General features: G+C 42.0%; 1 protein-coding gene across 1 annotated transcript; it reads left to right on the top strand.

The window, feature by feature from the left end:
- The first annotated feature begins 7,857 nt into the window (after window positions 1-7,857).
- On the top strand, window positions 7,858-17,036 carry klhdc3l (kelch domain containing 3-like). The gene is made up of 7 exons (XM_083996317.1): window positions 7,858-8,043; window positions 8,154-8,236; window positions 9,009-9,087; window positions 11,017-11,063; window positions 11,384-11,504; window positions 12,833-13,022; window positions 16,270-17,036. Exons 1-7 carry the CDS (start codon window positions 7,884-7,886, stop codon window positions 16,913-16,915), a joined length of 1,326 nt encoding a protein of 441 aa, XP_083852443.1. The 5' UTR covers window positions 7,858-7,883; the 3' UTR covers window positions 16,916-17,036.
- The last annotated feature ends 210 nt before the right edge of the window (window positions 17,037-17,246 follow it).

Raw genomic sequence — 17,246 nt, 5'->3', positions numbered from 1 at the left:
TACACAATCCAGCAACTTCAAAACTCTTGCCGAGAAATTGCGGCCTACACATTCGCCTCGCTATGAAATAATCATGTATAATTATGTAACATTACATATGAAACAAATAGGCCTACTCTGAACTACAAGCGCTCTGAAATCACTCCGCCAAGCTACCATGCCTGGAATGTAGTTCCGGCTATGCATTTGCATCGAAAACAACTCTGTCTCGTAATGTTACATTATTATTTCATAGGTAACTCTGACACATTTACAGTTATGTCAATAATATGATGCAGATTAGCACATATTTACATGATAATTCCTTGTAAGATAAGATATTGGCCTATAGCCTATATGTCTCACAAAAGTTCGCAGAATTCATTATGAGTGAATCTTGTCCCAGAAAACAGACTTCAGATGAATTGTCATATTCATAAAACCTTAATTCTAATTGTGAAGACAGATGTAGCCTATAGTTTTTCATTGTCTTTATTTTATTTAATTGTTTTAAGAAAAGGAGATAGGACTTCAATCTGCTCTGTGTTTTCTACAAAAAGAGGACAAAGTGACAAGGAACAGGAAGAGAGGGGGAAAAGAAGTAAAGGAGGTAGAGAAGGAAAGCCAGCCACAGGGAACAGGGAAAACCAGAGAAACACAGCAGGTCTACTGTGTGAGCAGGTGAAGCTGAGGACGACTAGTGGACAGGACAAGAAGAGCATGGTCTGAAATGGTAGGCTACAGATCATACAGACATAATATGAAGTATAAATGACTTATGGACCAAATGTTGATAACTCAATCAGAAATATTAGCTAGGCCTACCATCTTTTTATTAAAGCATCCTCTTCATGCTGCTGATTAAAAGGAGAGCAGGCTAGCCTACTGTTGGTATAAATCACAGTGCTTCAAACACCGTGCAGGCATTAGGCCCTAGCAGAGCGATAGATATAATCGCTCTGGGCCTTAGTAAAGGTAAGGGAACTGTCCTATGCAGAAGACGAAAAGGTCAACAAGCCAAATACTGTAGGCTAGGTGATTTCTGTTTAAAAGGTAAAGACTTACTTTTTCTACTGTGGTTTTCAGGTGATATTGAGATCTTCATGGGAATCTGAAACAACTGATGTTAACTTTTAATTTAGAACATAAACAGGTTACAGTAGTAGCCTAAATTTGTGCTTTAACAAATTGACAAATCGTAATGATCTAGGCTACACCTCAGTGTGTCCACTGTCCAGAGGGATCTTTTTTTTTCTTCTTTACAGAAAGCAGATGCTGCCAAGCTCACGTTTTAGCCTATAAATAATCAGTACAATACAAACAACAAACAAACAAACAACAACAACAACAACAACAAAACATTACTTAGTATAGTAGGCTTGCCTAGAGCTTTTGCAACAAGTTTCAGTTTATGACTTCCAAACTTAGCCATTGCCGTTTCCGAGGTGTCCCTGAATGCAACACCATTCCGTTCACTCTGAGCGGGGGGAGTCAACTATCCGAAGAAGAGGAGCAACGTGAATCACGTAAGTAACAACTCATTCTTTTAAACTGTTTTTATTCGTAATGAAATACTTGATACATTATATTGAAGTGTTAATACAAGCCGACACTAAGACATTATCTATCTTTGCCTAATTTGCATCGAATAACGTTGCTGTCGATAAAGAAGCTGAAAAAGTCTAACAGTTATCCTCATTTCCTCTTTTTCAACTTAACCGTTACGTTACCCGCATTGAGCTGAACTGAGCTGCGGGTTGTCTAATGTGTCTGAAGGAATGACTCACTGGCATGTGTTACGTTGAATCGATCAACTTACTCAACCGTGTTAGTTTTATCGTGTGGGAACGTAAACAAAGTGGGAAAGTTAACCGTAATGTAAAGTAACGGGCCGCATTCTTCTTCAGTGGTCGTCATGACAGCGACGTCAGGAGAAGCTGCGTCTTTAGCTAACCCTCAGTCCAGCTGCTCCTCATCTTATCCTCAACGGTATGATGAACTGGAGCTAGTTGACGTGACACACTACAGGTGTAGGCCTACAAAGTTTAAAGATATCGCCATTAGCCTACTTGCATTAGGACAATTATGTTTTGTTTGTTGTATCTTTTGTCAAATTATATGTTAAAATTTGTAAATGAGGCAATATCTAGGCTAATTAAATGTGCGCTAATTTGCATAGCCTACAACATAAATCTGAACAATGGATAAAGGTACTTTCAAAATTCTTGTTTTATTTTGTTGACATTAGAGTCAACTTTAGTAGTCCAGAGTCAGTTTTTACAGAGGGGATTTTGGATCTCTTTTTACTGTCACCTACAGTCACCAGCCCTGAAAAAAAAAAAAAAAAAAATCTTTTTGCTATGCATGTTCTATAAATGTTATATAAATCAGGCTGTGAATGCTGACAAATCCCTCTGTAAAAACCAGCTACAGTAGCCTACATCCTGTTTATTTCTTCATAACAACCTCTGAACTATACATTAGGCTATCCCTTATAAAGTGCATGATGCGTAAAGTGCCCTGTTTATGTTCAAAATGTGAATGTTGGTCACACATATGTGTATCAGAGTTCACAGGAGTTGATCTGAATCAATATTCAGATCAACTCCTGTGAATTTAGCCTACCTGGATTATTTCTCAGCACTTTAAAGTGCAGAGAAATAATCCAGGTAAATTGATCCCCTCCTCCCTCCTGGAGAGGAACAAGTCATGGAAATACAAATGATGTTGTTGCTGCAACCAACTTTGTTGTCATTTATACAACAGTTAGTTCCGACCGGTCCCAACCGAGCAATTTGATTGGACAACGAGACATTCCATAGTGCTGATATACAGTATAACAGCACTGGGACTTTTCACAGACATAATCACTCCGCTGTTCAGCTGGACAGAAGCTAAGTCAGAGCCAGGCTCCCCATACAGGAGCTGCCCCATCTCTCTGCTGCTGCTGCTACTGCTGCTGCTGCTGCTACTACAGTTATAAACGGACCTGAACATTAAAACCTGGACCTGACCTGGTCCATCTACTTGGCGATACATCTCTACTAAACACGGCTGGAAAAAAATCGCCGTGGGCAACTACGTTTCGACGGTGATGTGTTTTGATATTAGCGTTAGCTGTTGTTAGCCACGTAGCTCAGCTACTTAGCTTCAACTGTGTTTATATTGATTACATAGCAGATAAACAAATGTAATACGGTATCGATAACGTCTCTGTGTCTTCACGCTGGTCCTGTTGCTCCGGTGCTAATCAGACACGGGCTCAGAACCAGAACCAGCACTGGAAGCAGCTCGGTGGAGAAGCTTGTAGCTAGTAGCAAGCTAGTATGAAATGTTTATATGTTGCCTGGCAACAGCCTTGTCTCCCTTCCAGTTGCAGAACTATTTCTGTTGGCGGAGCCAAATAAATGATTAAATAAACAAACAAATCATAATCTCTTGTAGTTTATTACTGTTCTAAAATGCGCTGGTAGCACTGTTGTATAAAAGCAATATCACACTCGAGGTCGTGCTGTTGTACTGTATATCAGCACGGTGTGATTATCTGCGGCACTCGGCCTGCGGCCTCGTGCCTACGACCGAATCACAGCCGTGCTGATATACAGTACAACAGCACTCCCTCTCCTGTGATATTGCTTAAATAATTATGCATCTTGTCCAAAAGAAAGCTGAGGGGTGAACAGGGCAAATGAGAAGCAGGACCTTTGCTAGTGACCGGTCGCCTTTCCACTGTTTTGCTAAATCAATCAATAGAGGGGTATCATCATATGCAATGTTATGACGTCACATTTGTGTAGTTTAATCTGTCATGAACAAGAGATTAAAGGTTACGGGGCGCGTTTGTGTCGCAGTGCGCAGAGACTGAGACTGGGACACCAGGGGGGGCTCCCTCAATCTTGCAAAGTTGTTTTTCAGCCAAGAGACACAATAAGTGACATATACGTGCAAGGCAGAGAGCCTCCATTCTCCCTCGCAACAAGTTAAAGGGAAGGGATACTTCACCCAAAATCCATAATTCACCAATTGTCTACTCACCGTCATGCCAAGGAAGGGTTTGAAGAACTTCCGCAGTTATCAAAACGCTTTTGGAGTTTCAGGGGGGGTCCGGCTGGCAACAGATTTGCAGCAAAATCTCGCGCACAAACATCAACAGAGCCACTGGGAGCTACTGCTACAACAAGGCTAAAAAACAGAGATCAAAAAAAAGAATTTTTGAACAACTTTTTCATGTGGCGGCTTCAGGACACCGCCAATATATGAAAATCTGTTGCCAGCCGGACCCCCCCTGGAACTCCTAAAGCGTTTTGATGAGTCTGAAAGTTCTCCAAACCAAATCCTTGGTATAACGGTGAGTTGAAAATTGGTGAAGTATCCCTTTAAGCCATTTATTAAACCATCACAATTACTCCAAAACTGTGATTAAGGTAAAAATGTAGCTAAGCTACAAATCCTGCAAAGTTCCTCGTTAAAGGACAATTCTGACCAAATTCAAGCCAGGGCTGTATTTTCCTAACATTTTAGGTCTAAAAGAAGGAATCTGAAGATTTTCAGTTTAATTGCTCCTGTTTTGCGGTAGTTGTGTCTGTCCCCGCATCGTCACGGCAGCGTCAACTTGGGTCTCGCGCGAGACTTTGAATTAGAAAGAACATGTCGGCTTGCTTGAAGTAAATAAACTTCTCAGTGCATGTTTGAGGAGCCATCTGATGCTGCCTGTGGAACAAAAATGCGGCTTTGAGCAATGTAAACAGATGTAAACACCGCTAAACAGGAGTAATTACACTGAAAATCTTCAGATTCCTTCTTTTAGACCTAAAATGTTAGGAAAATACAGCCCTGGGTTGAATTTGCCCGGAATTGTCCTTTAACATCAAAATAAAAAAGTGAAGTAAAAGTTCTGAATCCGGTAAAAAGTGACTTCACCAAGCCGTTTTTCATTCAGCTCTTTGTGAAGCCACAGCTTTTCATTACATTGTGCTCACAGCCTCTCCTCTGTTAGCTCTGTTGCGCAAGTTCTGCTGCAGTCACCGACAAACAGACTTGAAAGAAGACAGTTGCTATGATTCGTCAGATTAATTTTGTTGACAGATACTTTGGAGTTTCACAATGTGTCAAGTTAATAAACAGTCACAAACTCTAAGCTGCCTGCACAGAGGTTGCATGTTTCATTGCTTCAGTTTTCTTATAATGTAGAGCTGCTGCCTCACAGAGCACGCTGATGAGCTGACATCATTCAATTCTTTATGCTACAGAGAATTTGATGTTAATGACCTTTAGTGTTCATATCATTACTGAGCTTATTAGTGTTTAATCTACCATCCATCCTTATTGTGGCTGTTTATGTTCCGTGGGAAATGTGAGTTTTCCAAGTCAAGTGCTTGTTTATATGTTCTTCGTTTTACTTTAAGTGTTACTAAACCCGTCTCTTATCAGTGAAGTACTACGTCTTCTATGATCAACAAGACATGACTGCTCCTCAGGTGTGTTGACAAGGTAAAGCTAGCGGTGTCACATGACCTCTGAGCTGTTTGCTCATGTGACAGCCTGATAAGATGTGGTGGATTGTTGTGAGGGGTGAAAAGGGAGGTGAACTTATTGTCACTGTGGAAAAGCTGCTCATTGATCCTGCTGCATCCTGGAAAATTACAGACTGAAATATTCCTCTTAGCTGCCGGATGCCTTGTGTTCATCAAGATTGTAAAAGCTCATTGAAGTGAGTCATCACATTCCCAATATTTTTCCAGAGGCCAAATCAACCCTGGTTAATCCGTCTCAAGTGGAAAGAGTTTTCAGCATTTGATGTAAATATAGTCAGATATGAGAATTTGCTGCCTGTTCTTGATCAACAGAAAAGGTCAATTGGACATCAATAATAAATAATGGAGCCTGTTATAGAACCTTGTCACAATCCTGGATCAAATTACAGTCATACAGTAGTGTTAAATGTTTAATACTTCAATTATCCTCAAAAGTTTCCTCAAGTTATTGGGTCATCTTATCTTTGTTAGTTTTGTTTATTTATTCTTCTTTTATTTTGTTTTTTTTGTAATCGTCATGTGACCAGTCATGTGAAAAGGTTTTTTTTTTTTTTTTTATCAGGAGGTTTCTCCCCAGAGCAGACCTTGACTCTCTCTATAGCAGCGTGGGTCTCCCCTGACACCCAGCTGAACACAGCCACAACCATAACAACCAGCTCTGTCCTGCTATAACACACAGTGACTCATCAGGTCTTACTCTACCTGTGGTACAGTGTGCAGGGTTTTTTTTTCCTCTGGAGTTGTTTCGCTGATGACATAGTTCAGAGTGAGCGATGCAAAGTAGTAGCTTTTTTGAGGCTGATATCAGCAGTGCGAGGAACAAAATGAACTGTCAGATAATTCCATATTAGCCTAAACATATTGAATTGATAGTATTTATTCAAAGTAACATAAATAATTGAGGTTACATTTCATCTGACTCAACAAGTGACATCAGACACACACTGCTATAATCTGATTTGAAACATGTATCACATTAGGCAAGACAAGGCAATAGTATGGTACAATTGTATTTTTATTAGGCTACATCAGGAAATTCAAAGCTTTACAGAGGCTTAGAAACACATTCAAATTATAAACAATTAAAGTACATTTAAAAAAGAGAGTAATAAGCCAGTAAAAGATGGTTGGAAAAAAAGAATAAAAAGTTAAAGGGACAACAAGGAGTTTTGGAAAGCGAATTGTTTTCACACTACATTTCCCATGAGCCTCTGCACGCACGGTGAAATTCCTGGACCGGCACAAGACGGGCGAAAGCCAAAACATTTGCCAAGAATGTTTTCATTGATCAAGAATGAAAGTCGGAGGTTTGAAGACGATCAGATACCGCCGTAGTTCCGACCATAAACGGCGATTCGGCGGCGTTACTCCCACAAAACCGAAAGTAGAAATGCTGGGCGAGTCGAACGATATAGCTATCTATCAAAAATGGACCCAACAAGTGTGGGTAACGTAGATTCATCCACATTCATATCTGAGACTTTTTTATAACTAAATACAAACTCCTCGTTATCCCTTTAAATTAAGACTTTATTACGGACACAAACCAGAGGTCCGTAGTGACTGGAAGTACATAAAAGACAGAATAAAAACAACGTTGCAACAGTACAATAAAAACATACATTGATCACGATCATTATAAGTTAAGAATTAAAACGATAAAAATCAGTGTCTCAGTCTGCTGCATTAAAGCAGAAGTAAGTGATATATTTGTGTTAATATAAGTCTTAAATAGTTATATCTTCCGACAGCAATCACTTACATAGAGTGTTTGGTCTGAAACACGGGTCTATCAGTCACTCTGCTCTGCTCTGAGCCGAAGAGAAAACATTTATCGTATCCTACAGTTTTTATCCAATGAGGAGAGAGAACGGCATGCAGGGCTGTGTGTGCAGCCAAGGGACGCCGTGAATGTGGTGACGTAGGGACGAGGACTGTTATGGTGCGTTCAAGGAAACTCGTATTTTTCCGACCGTGAAGTCGTACCAGTTCGATCTGGTACGAGTTCACCGGTCGGAAGTTACGAGTGGCCTTTATAGTGACTTTCACCGGTAAAACAGGTCGGAAAAACACGAGTGGGTTGCCTGGAACCCTACAAAGTCGTAAGTTGTGACTTGAAGCTGTAATTTACGATTTCAAAAGCCTGCCTGGAACGCAGCATTAGCCAAAACGACCGGACCACTTACTTCTGCTTTAATAATCATTGCACTCTTTAACCAACAATCTTAACTTGCTTCATCACCCCCCCCCGCCCCACCCTCCTGACTTGTGAAAAAGCTACGGGCATGTGTGCTGTATGTGAAACATTTCTTTACACTCCTCATGTTTCCTCTTTTAGAAAATGGTCCAGTAGGACAGGAGCTGCCAGTGATGAGTCAGAATAGTCCCTGTCTGTGGACTCAGCTCCCCCAGAGCAGCCGGTCCCCATGCGACCGCTACAAACACGCCTGCTGCAGCTACGATGGCAGCGTCTACATCCTGGGAGGCCGAGGCAGCGGCGGTCTGAGGGACTTCTGGAGGTACAGCGTAGGTAAGTGTGTGTGGTGAATAAAATGGAGAGTATACAGCGCTATGTGTGATGTGATTAAAGGTGTGTTGCAGAGACGTAAATCAAACAAACAGTTGTGTCCAATGTGTCAGTGTGTAACGAGTGGACAGAGTTGAGCTGCAGTGGAGAAGCTGCACCGGAGGAGCTGGAGGAACATACTATGGTGGCTCACGAGGTACAAACCTATCTAAACTTTGTTGATGCACTTTTTTTAAACTCACTGTCAAAACTTTAAACTGTATAAAAACACAATCATTGAAATGCTGCTAATCTCAGCCTTCATTCCATCAGTGTGTTAAAGGGATGGTTCAACATTTTGGCAAATTGGCCCATTGCCATAATCCCTATAGTTTTAGCAGTAGGTTTGTTACCTTTAATTGTCGGTGCAAGCTATTTTTAGAACGCCAGAGCAGAGCCATGAGCTGCTCAGAGCTACGCTACAGAGGCTCATGGGATTTCTTGGTTTCCTTCATCAAACTCATCAAATACACAATCCAACAACTCCAAAACGCTCTGGTGGACAAGTTGTGACCTGCACATTCACCACGCTATGAGATAATAACAGAACGTTACGAGATGGAGTTGTTTTAGAGGTAAATTCATGCAAAACCGCTGATGGCATGATCCCGTCGGGGCAGTTTTTCGGCAAGCAGTCTCTGCATTTACCTCGAAAACTTCTCCGTCTCGTAACGTTCCGTTATTATCTGATAGCATGATGAATGTGCAGGTCACAACTTGTCCAGTTGTTGGATTGTGTATTTGATGAGGGAAACCAAGAAATTCCATTAGCCTCCGTAGCGTAGCTCTGCCATTCTAAAAACAGCGTGCACCGACAATTAAAGGTAACGAACCTACTCCTAAAACTATAGGGGTTATGATATGGTTCAGTTTGCCAAAATGTTGAACCATCCCTTTAAGAAGGGCTTTAACAGCTGTGACCTTTCCAGGGCTTCCTGTACGTGTTTGGAGGAATGTTGGAATCTCCGTACACAAAGTCTAGATGTGCCCTTTGGGTGTTCGACGTTGGTGAGTTTGACTACAGAGGCACTCATTCATGGATTTGTGTGTAAACTGTGTGTAGATGGGATTTCTGTGGATTCATCGATCTTTTAGTTGTTGAGATCTTTTCATAACAACGATTAAAAATATTTGGAGAGAGAGAGAGAGAGGTTTATCGGACACCAATGTGCGCATCAAAGCTCCATCTAATGATGTGTTTGCATATTAACCGGAAAACTTTCATTACATAAGTGTGCAGCTGATATGTGATGCAAAGTGTGTGGCTCTTTTTTTTCTTAAAACTGAGGACTCTTTATTCACTTATCTATTACCTCCTTCCAGGCCTTTGATTTACCTGTCCTTACCCTGTCCTTTTCTGGACTCCACTTCAACCAAAATTACTTTAAAGGGATAGTTCACCCAAAATTCAAATTTCACTCATTATCTACTCACTCTCATGTCAACTAAGGTTTGGGAGAAGTTTCAGAGCCATCAGTGCTTCTCTGAGTTACAGGGGGGCTCGGCGCAGCACTGCATGTCCATATGACGGTTGCGAACGGGGCTCACTTTCTTCATACAAAAAGACACCAAAAAACATCCAAATACCTCCATAGTGCTCGTCTGTAATGTCCCTCTTGTATTGAAGCCCCGACATGAAAAATTGTTCCGAAAAAAATTAAATAAGTCTATATTTTACGTGTAAGCTTGTTTGTAGCGGAAGCTCCCAGTGTCTCAGTTCACTGCTCTGCCGGTGTCTGTGCAAATCTCACGCGATAGGCCTATTTCACAAGATTCTGAAGTGACATCACACAGGGTAAATCTACATCCGGTCCGGTCAGCTGCGGCTAGAGCGATTGACAGAGTGGCGACACTTTTCATTCAAACAAACTAGACTGCCACAGTTGTTAGATTTCATCAATGAGACTAACATTATTCTCCTAAAAAGAGTTTAACCAGTCAGCGCGGTAAACCTCTAAAAACCTGTGGATAAAGTTACTTGGATGTAGCTACGAGCATATGCCTACTAGCCCCCGGTCGCTGCTCCCTTTGCATTTCTCCCAAAACAAGCAAATTTCCTAACAGGCAATATCTGGATAAACTGACAACAGGCTGGGGATTTAACGGCGACTTTCTCGCATTAAAGAATATTAAAACTTTTAGCATCTTTACTGTTATCACTGTCAGTTGCTAGTGAACGGCGATAGTAGGTGAGTAGATAATGAGTGAAATTAGAATTTTGGGTGAACTATCCCTTTAATCCCCTATCTCTCTCTTTTTTCTCTCTCTCCCTCTCTCCTTTTTTGTGTCATAGCCGCAGGTGAACAGGATGTATCTACCTCCTTATATGGTGGTCAGGGGTCTCCTTATATGGATATTCATGGGCGGATCAGCTAATTGCTGATCACTGGGGGCCCACTGTTATTTTACGATGGGTTGGCGTTCATGATCTTACAAAAACGTGCTTACGATCAAATCTGATATTCCCTCAGCGTTCATGAATCCGGAATAGAGTTTTAGTAGTATGGACTTTATGTATGTGCAAATCTACACACAGATTTACTAACGTTTCATGAATGAAACCCATTCTCAACACAATCTCACACTAGACAGATAGAACTTGTTCTTGCATGCTGACTCTAAGTTGTTTCATATGTGCAAACAAAAATGTTGTACCTTCTATATCAGTTTGTTCAGGAAATATTCCGCCCGTTCAGTTGTTTTCCTTTTCCATGTTTGTTTTTAAATGGAAAGACTTTCCTCGTGATAAGCCTGCTCACTACACACATGTAGAGATAGCACGTCCAGTGTGTGTGTGTGAGGGAAGCTGATAATAGCCGTATCCTGAAGTGACCTGATACATATTATCCTTTTAAATTTATGACTTGAACTTTCTCCCATTGTTTCTGGCTTCATTTTCAACCCAAACACCACTTTGCTTTCCTCTGTGTGTTTCAGCAAAGCAGAAGTGGGTGCAGTGGCAGGGGAAGACGAGCTCCCGTCAGGTACAGAGCAACGGATCTGACAGCAACAGATGTTAGAAAAACACTCTGATCTAACTGTCCAGTCTGCTTCCAAACATTCACTTATTTGAATATAATGATGATAAGAACAGACTCAAGGAGAAATACCAAAACAATGACCTTTTGCAAAGGATTTTTTGCTGGACTTGGATTTTATTATGTTATAAACAAGTATTGAATGTCAAGTTATAGGACAAAAAGAAACTTAGGAATTTATTTTGGAAACATAGCACAAGCTGCACAGGTCAAGTTGTAAGTGATCCACTCTTACTCTCCACTCTTGTGTGTGTGTGCGTGTGTAGACGCAGATGCCGACCAACAGAAAGGGACACAGTGCTGTGGTGGTGGACTCGGCCATGCTGCTGTATGGAGGTTTAGTGGACATAAAAGGATCTTCGCAGGACTTCTGGAGGTTGGATTTTGGTGAGTTCTAACTCTGATGGTGGATGGTGCATTGAAACTAAACTCTCAGATTCAGTAGGAACCATAGACTGTAAAAAGAATGGACGTAGCGTCCGTGACGTCACCCATTGGTTTTGGGGAGTCGTTTTTGTGACTCAAATATGGCGGCCTGAACAGCGCCATGTTGGATTGGCCGGCCGAGAACCCGCCCACTGGCCTCGAAGCAGCTGTCCACGGAGCTGCTCGGACCTGTCACTCAACGTTTCCGCGCCCTAATTGGCCAGAGTTTTAACCTAATAACAGTAAAACAGTAGAGTTAAAAAAAAATTCACCCCCCTCAGAGTGTGTGCGGGGGTAGAAACTATCGATTGAGAAAAAAAAACGTTCTGACACCAGGCTTTTAACATGTTTATTTAGGATGTAAAATCGGCGATTTTAACATGGGGGTCTATGGGGAATGCTCCCTTCTGACACCAGCCCCCAGAGGAAGCCGGGGGGATTGCAGTTTTTTGAACGCGGAAGTGAGCTTCACTTCTCAGACCCACAACTGCCCCCTTGGTAGGAACTCAAGGAACCTGCAGTGACACACACTGATACGATCCAGATGACCCAGGAGGGATGTGATAAACATAGTTACCTTGTATGGGCTTTGCATTTAGCAGAGTGGTAAACAGTGTCTAGAGGTTTAAAGGGACAGTTCAACGTTTTGGCAAATTGGCCCATTGCCATAATCCCTATAGTTTTAGAGTAGGTTCATTACCTTTAATTGTCGGTGCAAGCTGTTTTGAGTCCAACCAGGCAGAGCCGCAAGCTGCTCAGCTGACACTACGGAGGCTAATGGTATTTCCGGACTTTCCCTCAAAACTCATCAAATACAGAGTCCAACAACCCCAAAACACTCTCATTATGAAATAATAATGGAACATTATGAGATGGACTTGTTTTTGAGCCAAATGCAAAGCTGGTGTTGTGCCAAAAAGAGACTCCTTGCTGAAAAACGACTGCCCCAGCGGGAACGTGCATCGGTGGCTTTGCATTTACCCATGCATTTGCCTCGAAAGCAACACTCTGTCTCATAGCGTGGTGAATGTGCAGGTCACATCTTGTAGCGTAGCTCCGAGCAGCCAGTCTAAAAATAGCTTGCACCGACAATTAAAGGTAAGGAACCTACTCCTGAGACTATAGGGAATAGTTTGCCAAAACTATCCCTTTAAGGACAGATATTGTAATGCAGTCTCATCGCCATAAACTAAAACAGAGAGAAAGAGCTTCAAGAAAAATCGGAAAGTTTTATGGAACATAGAAATAAATAAATAAAAGAAAAAATTGTGTGTGTTTGTGTGTGACAGACACCATGGCCTGGTCCTTGCTGACTGGTTCTCAGCAGGGCTCATCAGGCCCCGGCCCCAGACACAGTCACTCAGCCATGGCCTACCAGGACTGCATGTACCTGTTTGGGGGGCTGAAAGGCCTGCGGGAGCAGAAGGACTTCTGGAAGTGGAGCTGCAGCAGCCACACATGGACTCTACTTAAAACCAGGTGAGTATGGTGATGCTGATCCCAGAGAACTCCCACTGTGACATCTTCCACTCGCTTATCTGGTGATTTTAATTTTAGTCCAAGGTGAAGTCCAATTTTTTTTTTTTTATTGTATTCTATTATATTTTAATTTTACTTCTCTTGGTGGTTTTATTATGTTGTTGTCATGCAATTCTATCTGATATGTTTTTATTTCTGTTGTACAGCACCTTGTAACTCGTTTTTGAAAGGAGCTATATGTGACCCGCTCTGGCGAAATAAAGTCTGAAGTCGCAATATTCTATTTTTAGATAATCAGCTGATAACATGGAAAACCAATAAAAATTAAAAAAAAAATTGTTTTGCTAATTTCAAAGAAATGACATTCAAAAACAATCTCCCAACATTTCATAGTCCAGATAATTGAGAAAAGGTATGTAAATGACGTTTAAAGTTGACTTGGAACTTTTAACCCTCCAGACGAGCACAACATTAAACAACTTTTGAACCGTTTATGATAGAGACGAGCTGTATCTGAATCGCTGGATTCTCTGCTTTCCGAGCGTCCATGAAGGGTGCATTTATGACAACAAAGGACAGGGTCCACATGTAATCACGTAGTACGGGAACAGATCCTAAACTGAGCGCAGCATCGATGCTTAACCGAGCGTAGCATCGATTCAATGTTTGCACACGTTTTTCAACATATGTTGTAAAACATAAACAAACCATTACAATTTATGAATGTGAATTGTTAGATTATCTGCTTTCCGAGGGTCAGTAAACGGTGCCTCTATGACAACAAGGGGGTGCGTGTGATCACGCTGGCCTTTAAACCAGAGACGTTCTATAATGTTTAAACACAGTTTTCAATCAGAAAAAGAGAGTGGAAGACCATAATTCAAATGGCCTTGTCTTGAAAACCATCCAGTGTATGACTTTGACTATGGTATCATTTTAAAGCTTATTTTCTCCTCTTTCCATTTATACCAAAATCTCAATTTTGAAATTTAGGTCACTGTGACTCATTTTGCTGGATCAGGTCACATATTATTATTATTATAGTCTGTTCACATTAACAGACATTTTGACCGTGGGTGCCCACTGCCCAGACTTTTGCATCCCTCCATATGTTCCTAAATGAACGCAGATACTTGAATCAATCTGTGGTGTTTGTTCTGTTTGTATAATGTGAGGATTTCCAGCTTTTCTCTGTCACAGTATAGTCCAGTAATTTTAGGCCAAAAAAGGGGTCAACGTTAAACAAATTGCAACAGAAGCAAACTCAACTGATTTTGTATCCTCAGCATGTCCTGAGTGAGGGAAAAAAAGCCCCGAAGAATCCCATTAGGGGAAAGTTTCGAAAAACACCCAAACATATCCCATTAATACGAATATAAAAAAAAAATTTCACGTGAATAGGGTAAAAATTTTAACCTTTAGATATCTTCATGAAAATTACTGAGTTGATTACTTACATTAAGACAAACAAAAAATGTATTACAAGTTTTTTTAAATCATTTGTTAACATGAGCAAATTTGCATAAATCTGCATACATTTGCATAAATCGCACCGTTTTGACGGCACATGTATATATGAAGTTGCTGTGGTGGTACCGGCATGAAAATTGGAATTAGTTGACTCCATCGGTCAACCGACAAGTTGACCACTTTAAATTTCAAGATGACTGTAATTTTTCAAGACAGCCACATCCTTAGTAGAGCAGGTAAAATGTCTCTATTAATGCTCATGGGCCTAAATTGGTTCCATTCCTTAAGTTTTTTAACTGTAATATGTTAACAAGATTGAACAAGACATTTTCACCTGCTCTACCCAATGTTTAGATCAGGTGCTGTATGTATGCAAATTAGCCATACATTATTGGATTATGCACTGTTGGCTCATGTCATACCTGCTCTACTAAGGATGTGGCTGTCTTGAAAAAACAACCAAAACCCGGCCATAGCAGCGTATTTCAGTTTGTGCAAATAAGGGGATTTTACAGTCATCTTGAAATTTAAAGTGGTCAACTTGTTGGTTGACCGATGGAGTCAACTCACTCCAATTTTCATGCCGGTACCACCACAGCAACTTCATATATACATGTGCCGTCAAAACGGTACAATTTATGCAGATTTATGCAAATGTATGCACATTTGCTCATGTTAAAGGGATAGTTCAACATTTTTGAAAATTGGCCCATCGCCATGATCCCCCTAGTAATAGCAGTAGGTTCGTTACCTTTAATTGTTGGTCCAAGCTGCTTTTAGATCGGGGGAGAAGAATACCGAGCGGCGCAGCTACACTACAGAGGCTAATGGAATTTCTTGGTTTTGCTCATCAAACTCAGCAAATACACAACCAAAAAACTCAAAAACGCTGTGGTGGACAAGTTGTGACCTGCACATTTACCACGCTATGAGATAATAGCGGAAAGTTAAGAGAAGTGAAGCAAATACTCGGAACTACTTTCTTCAGTGAACCACTGGTCGGAGGGACACAGTGTGCGCACCTCAGCCAGTGCCGGACGTATCTGCAGTAAACAGGCGCTTTTGAAATCACTCCGCCGAGCAGCCGTCTAGAGTGTAAAGTCCGACTTTGCCTCTAAAACAACTCCATCTCGCAACTTTCCGCTATTATCTCATAGCGTGGTGAATGTGCAGGTCACAACTTGTCCACCACAGCGTTTTTGAGTTTTTTGGTTGTGTATTTGCTGAGTTTGATGAGCAAAACCAAGAAATTCCATTAGCCTCCGTAGTGTAGCTGCGCCGCTCGGTATTCTTCTCCCCCGATCTAAAAGCAGCTTGGACCAACAATTAAAGGTAACGAACCTACTGCTATTACTAGGGGGATCATGGCGATGGGCCAATTTTCAAAAATGTTGAACTATCCCTTTAACAAAGAATTAAAAAAAACTTGTAATACATTTTTTGTTTGTCTTAATGTAAGTAATCAACTCAGTAATTTTCATGGAGATATCTAAAGGTTAAAATTTTTACCCTATTCACGTGAAAAAAAATGTTTACATGCGTATAAATGGGATATGTTTGGGTGTTTTTCGAAATGTTCCCCTAATGGGATTCTTCGGGGCTTTTTTTCCCTCACTCAGGACATGTTGAGGATACAAAATCAGTTGTGGTTGCTTCTGTTGCAATTTGTTTAACCTTTTCTCATAAAATGACTGGACTAGTAGGGAAGAGGGGAGAGACAGACTAAATATAGTTTGTGTTCCTTCCTGCCAACACCACCTCTGCTTTGTCTGCTCAGGTCGGGCCCCTCCAGACTGATGGGCCACTCAGCCGTGGCCTACAAGGACACCATGCTTCTCTTTGGAGGAGGCGAGAGCCAGAACTCTCCAAACAACTGCCTGTGGAGGTTCAGCTTCACCACTCAGACCTGGGGGCAGGTGGCCACGCTCCCGGGCTCCAGCCCCCCAGACAGGATTCACCACTGCTGCGCTGGACTGGGTCCCAGCTACGAGTCCGACGTCAGCGGCAGCCCGCACTCCAGCTCAGGACCCAAGGGCCCGGACGACAAACCCAGGCCCTTCAAGAACAAGTGTTTCCCTGCGCCCCTCACCTTCCTGGGCTCAGAGGGAGCCATCGAGCTGGAGACGTTCAGCCCGGACAAGTGCTACAGCAGCAGAGAAACCACAGACTCGTCAGAACTCAACAGCAGCACGGAGGGTGTGCCGGGGAAGGAGGCGCAGCGGGTGGGAAACTGTTTGACTTTCGAGAACAAAGCGTTCCGAACACATTGGAGCTGCACAGAGGAAGACCTGCTGCACGGGGAGGACGGAGAGGACGGAGACATAATGCAGCACCTGCCCGATCTGCTGCTGGTCCTCGGAGGAAGACCCTGCTCCGTCCACAGCCACATGTCCATGTGGCAAATGACTCTGACCGACTCGTAACCACCTCTGAGAAACAAACTGGCCCGGATAAAGCTTTTGTCATGTAAGAAAATGAAATAAACATCCACCCATCAGCTGCATCAAAGTGAGAGTAGTGCATCCAGGTGGTGGTGGGGGTAGTTCAGGGTTTTCAGCTCTCGACCGGAAAAATGTGGCTTGCCCCCTCCAGGTGGGAGGAGAACTCCTGCCTGAAGTGGAGGAGTTTAAAGTTTAAAGGGATAGTTCAACATTTTGGCAAATTAGCCCATTGCCATAATCGCTATAGTCTTAGAAGTAGGTTCGTTACCTTTAAATGTCGGTGCAATGAACGGCGGAGCAGAGCCGTGAGCTG

This window comes from Trachurus trachurus (genome assembly GCF_905171665.1).
Source record: "Trachurus trachurus genome assembly, chromosome: 21".
Classification (NCBI taxonomy): domain Eukaryota; kingdom Metazoa; phylum Chordata; class Actinopteri; order Carangiformes; family Carangidae; genus Trachurus; species Trachurus trachurus.
This window is presented reverse-complemented; position numbering and strand designations above follow the sequence as displayed.

Coding starts and splice junctions, on each gene's coding strand:
- klhdc3l (XM_083996317.1), top strand. CDS start 7,884: ATGAGTCAGAATAGTCCCTGTCTGTGGACTCAGCTCCCCCAGAGCAGC. Junction 8,044..8,153: donor CTTCTGGAGGTACAGCGTAG/GTAAGTGTGTGT, acceptor CCAATGTGTCAG/TGTGTAACGAGTGGACAGAG. Junction 9,088..11,016: donor CCTTTGGGTGTTCGACGTTG/GTGAGTTTGACT, acceptor TGTGTGTTTCAG/CAAAGCAGAAGTGGGTGCAG.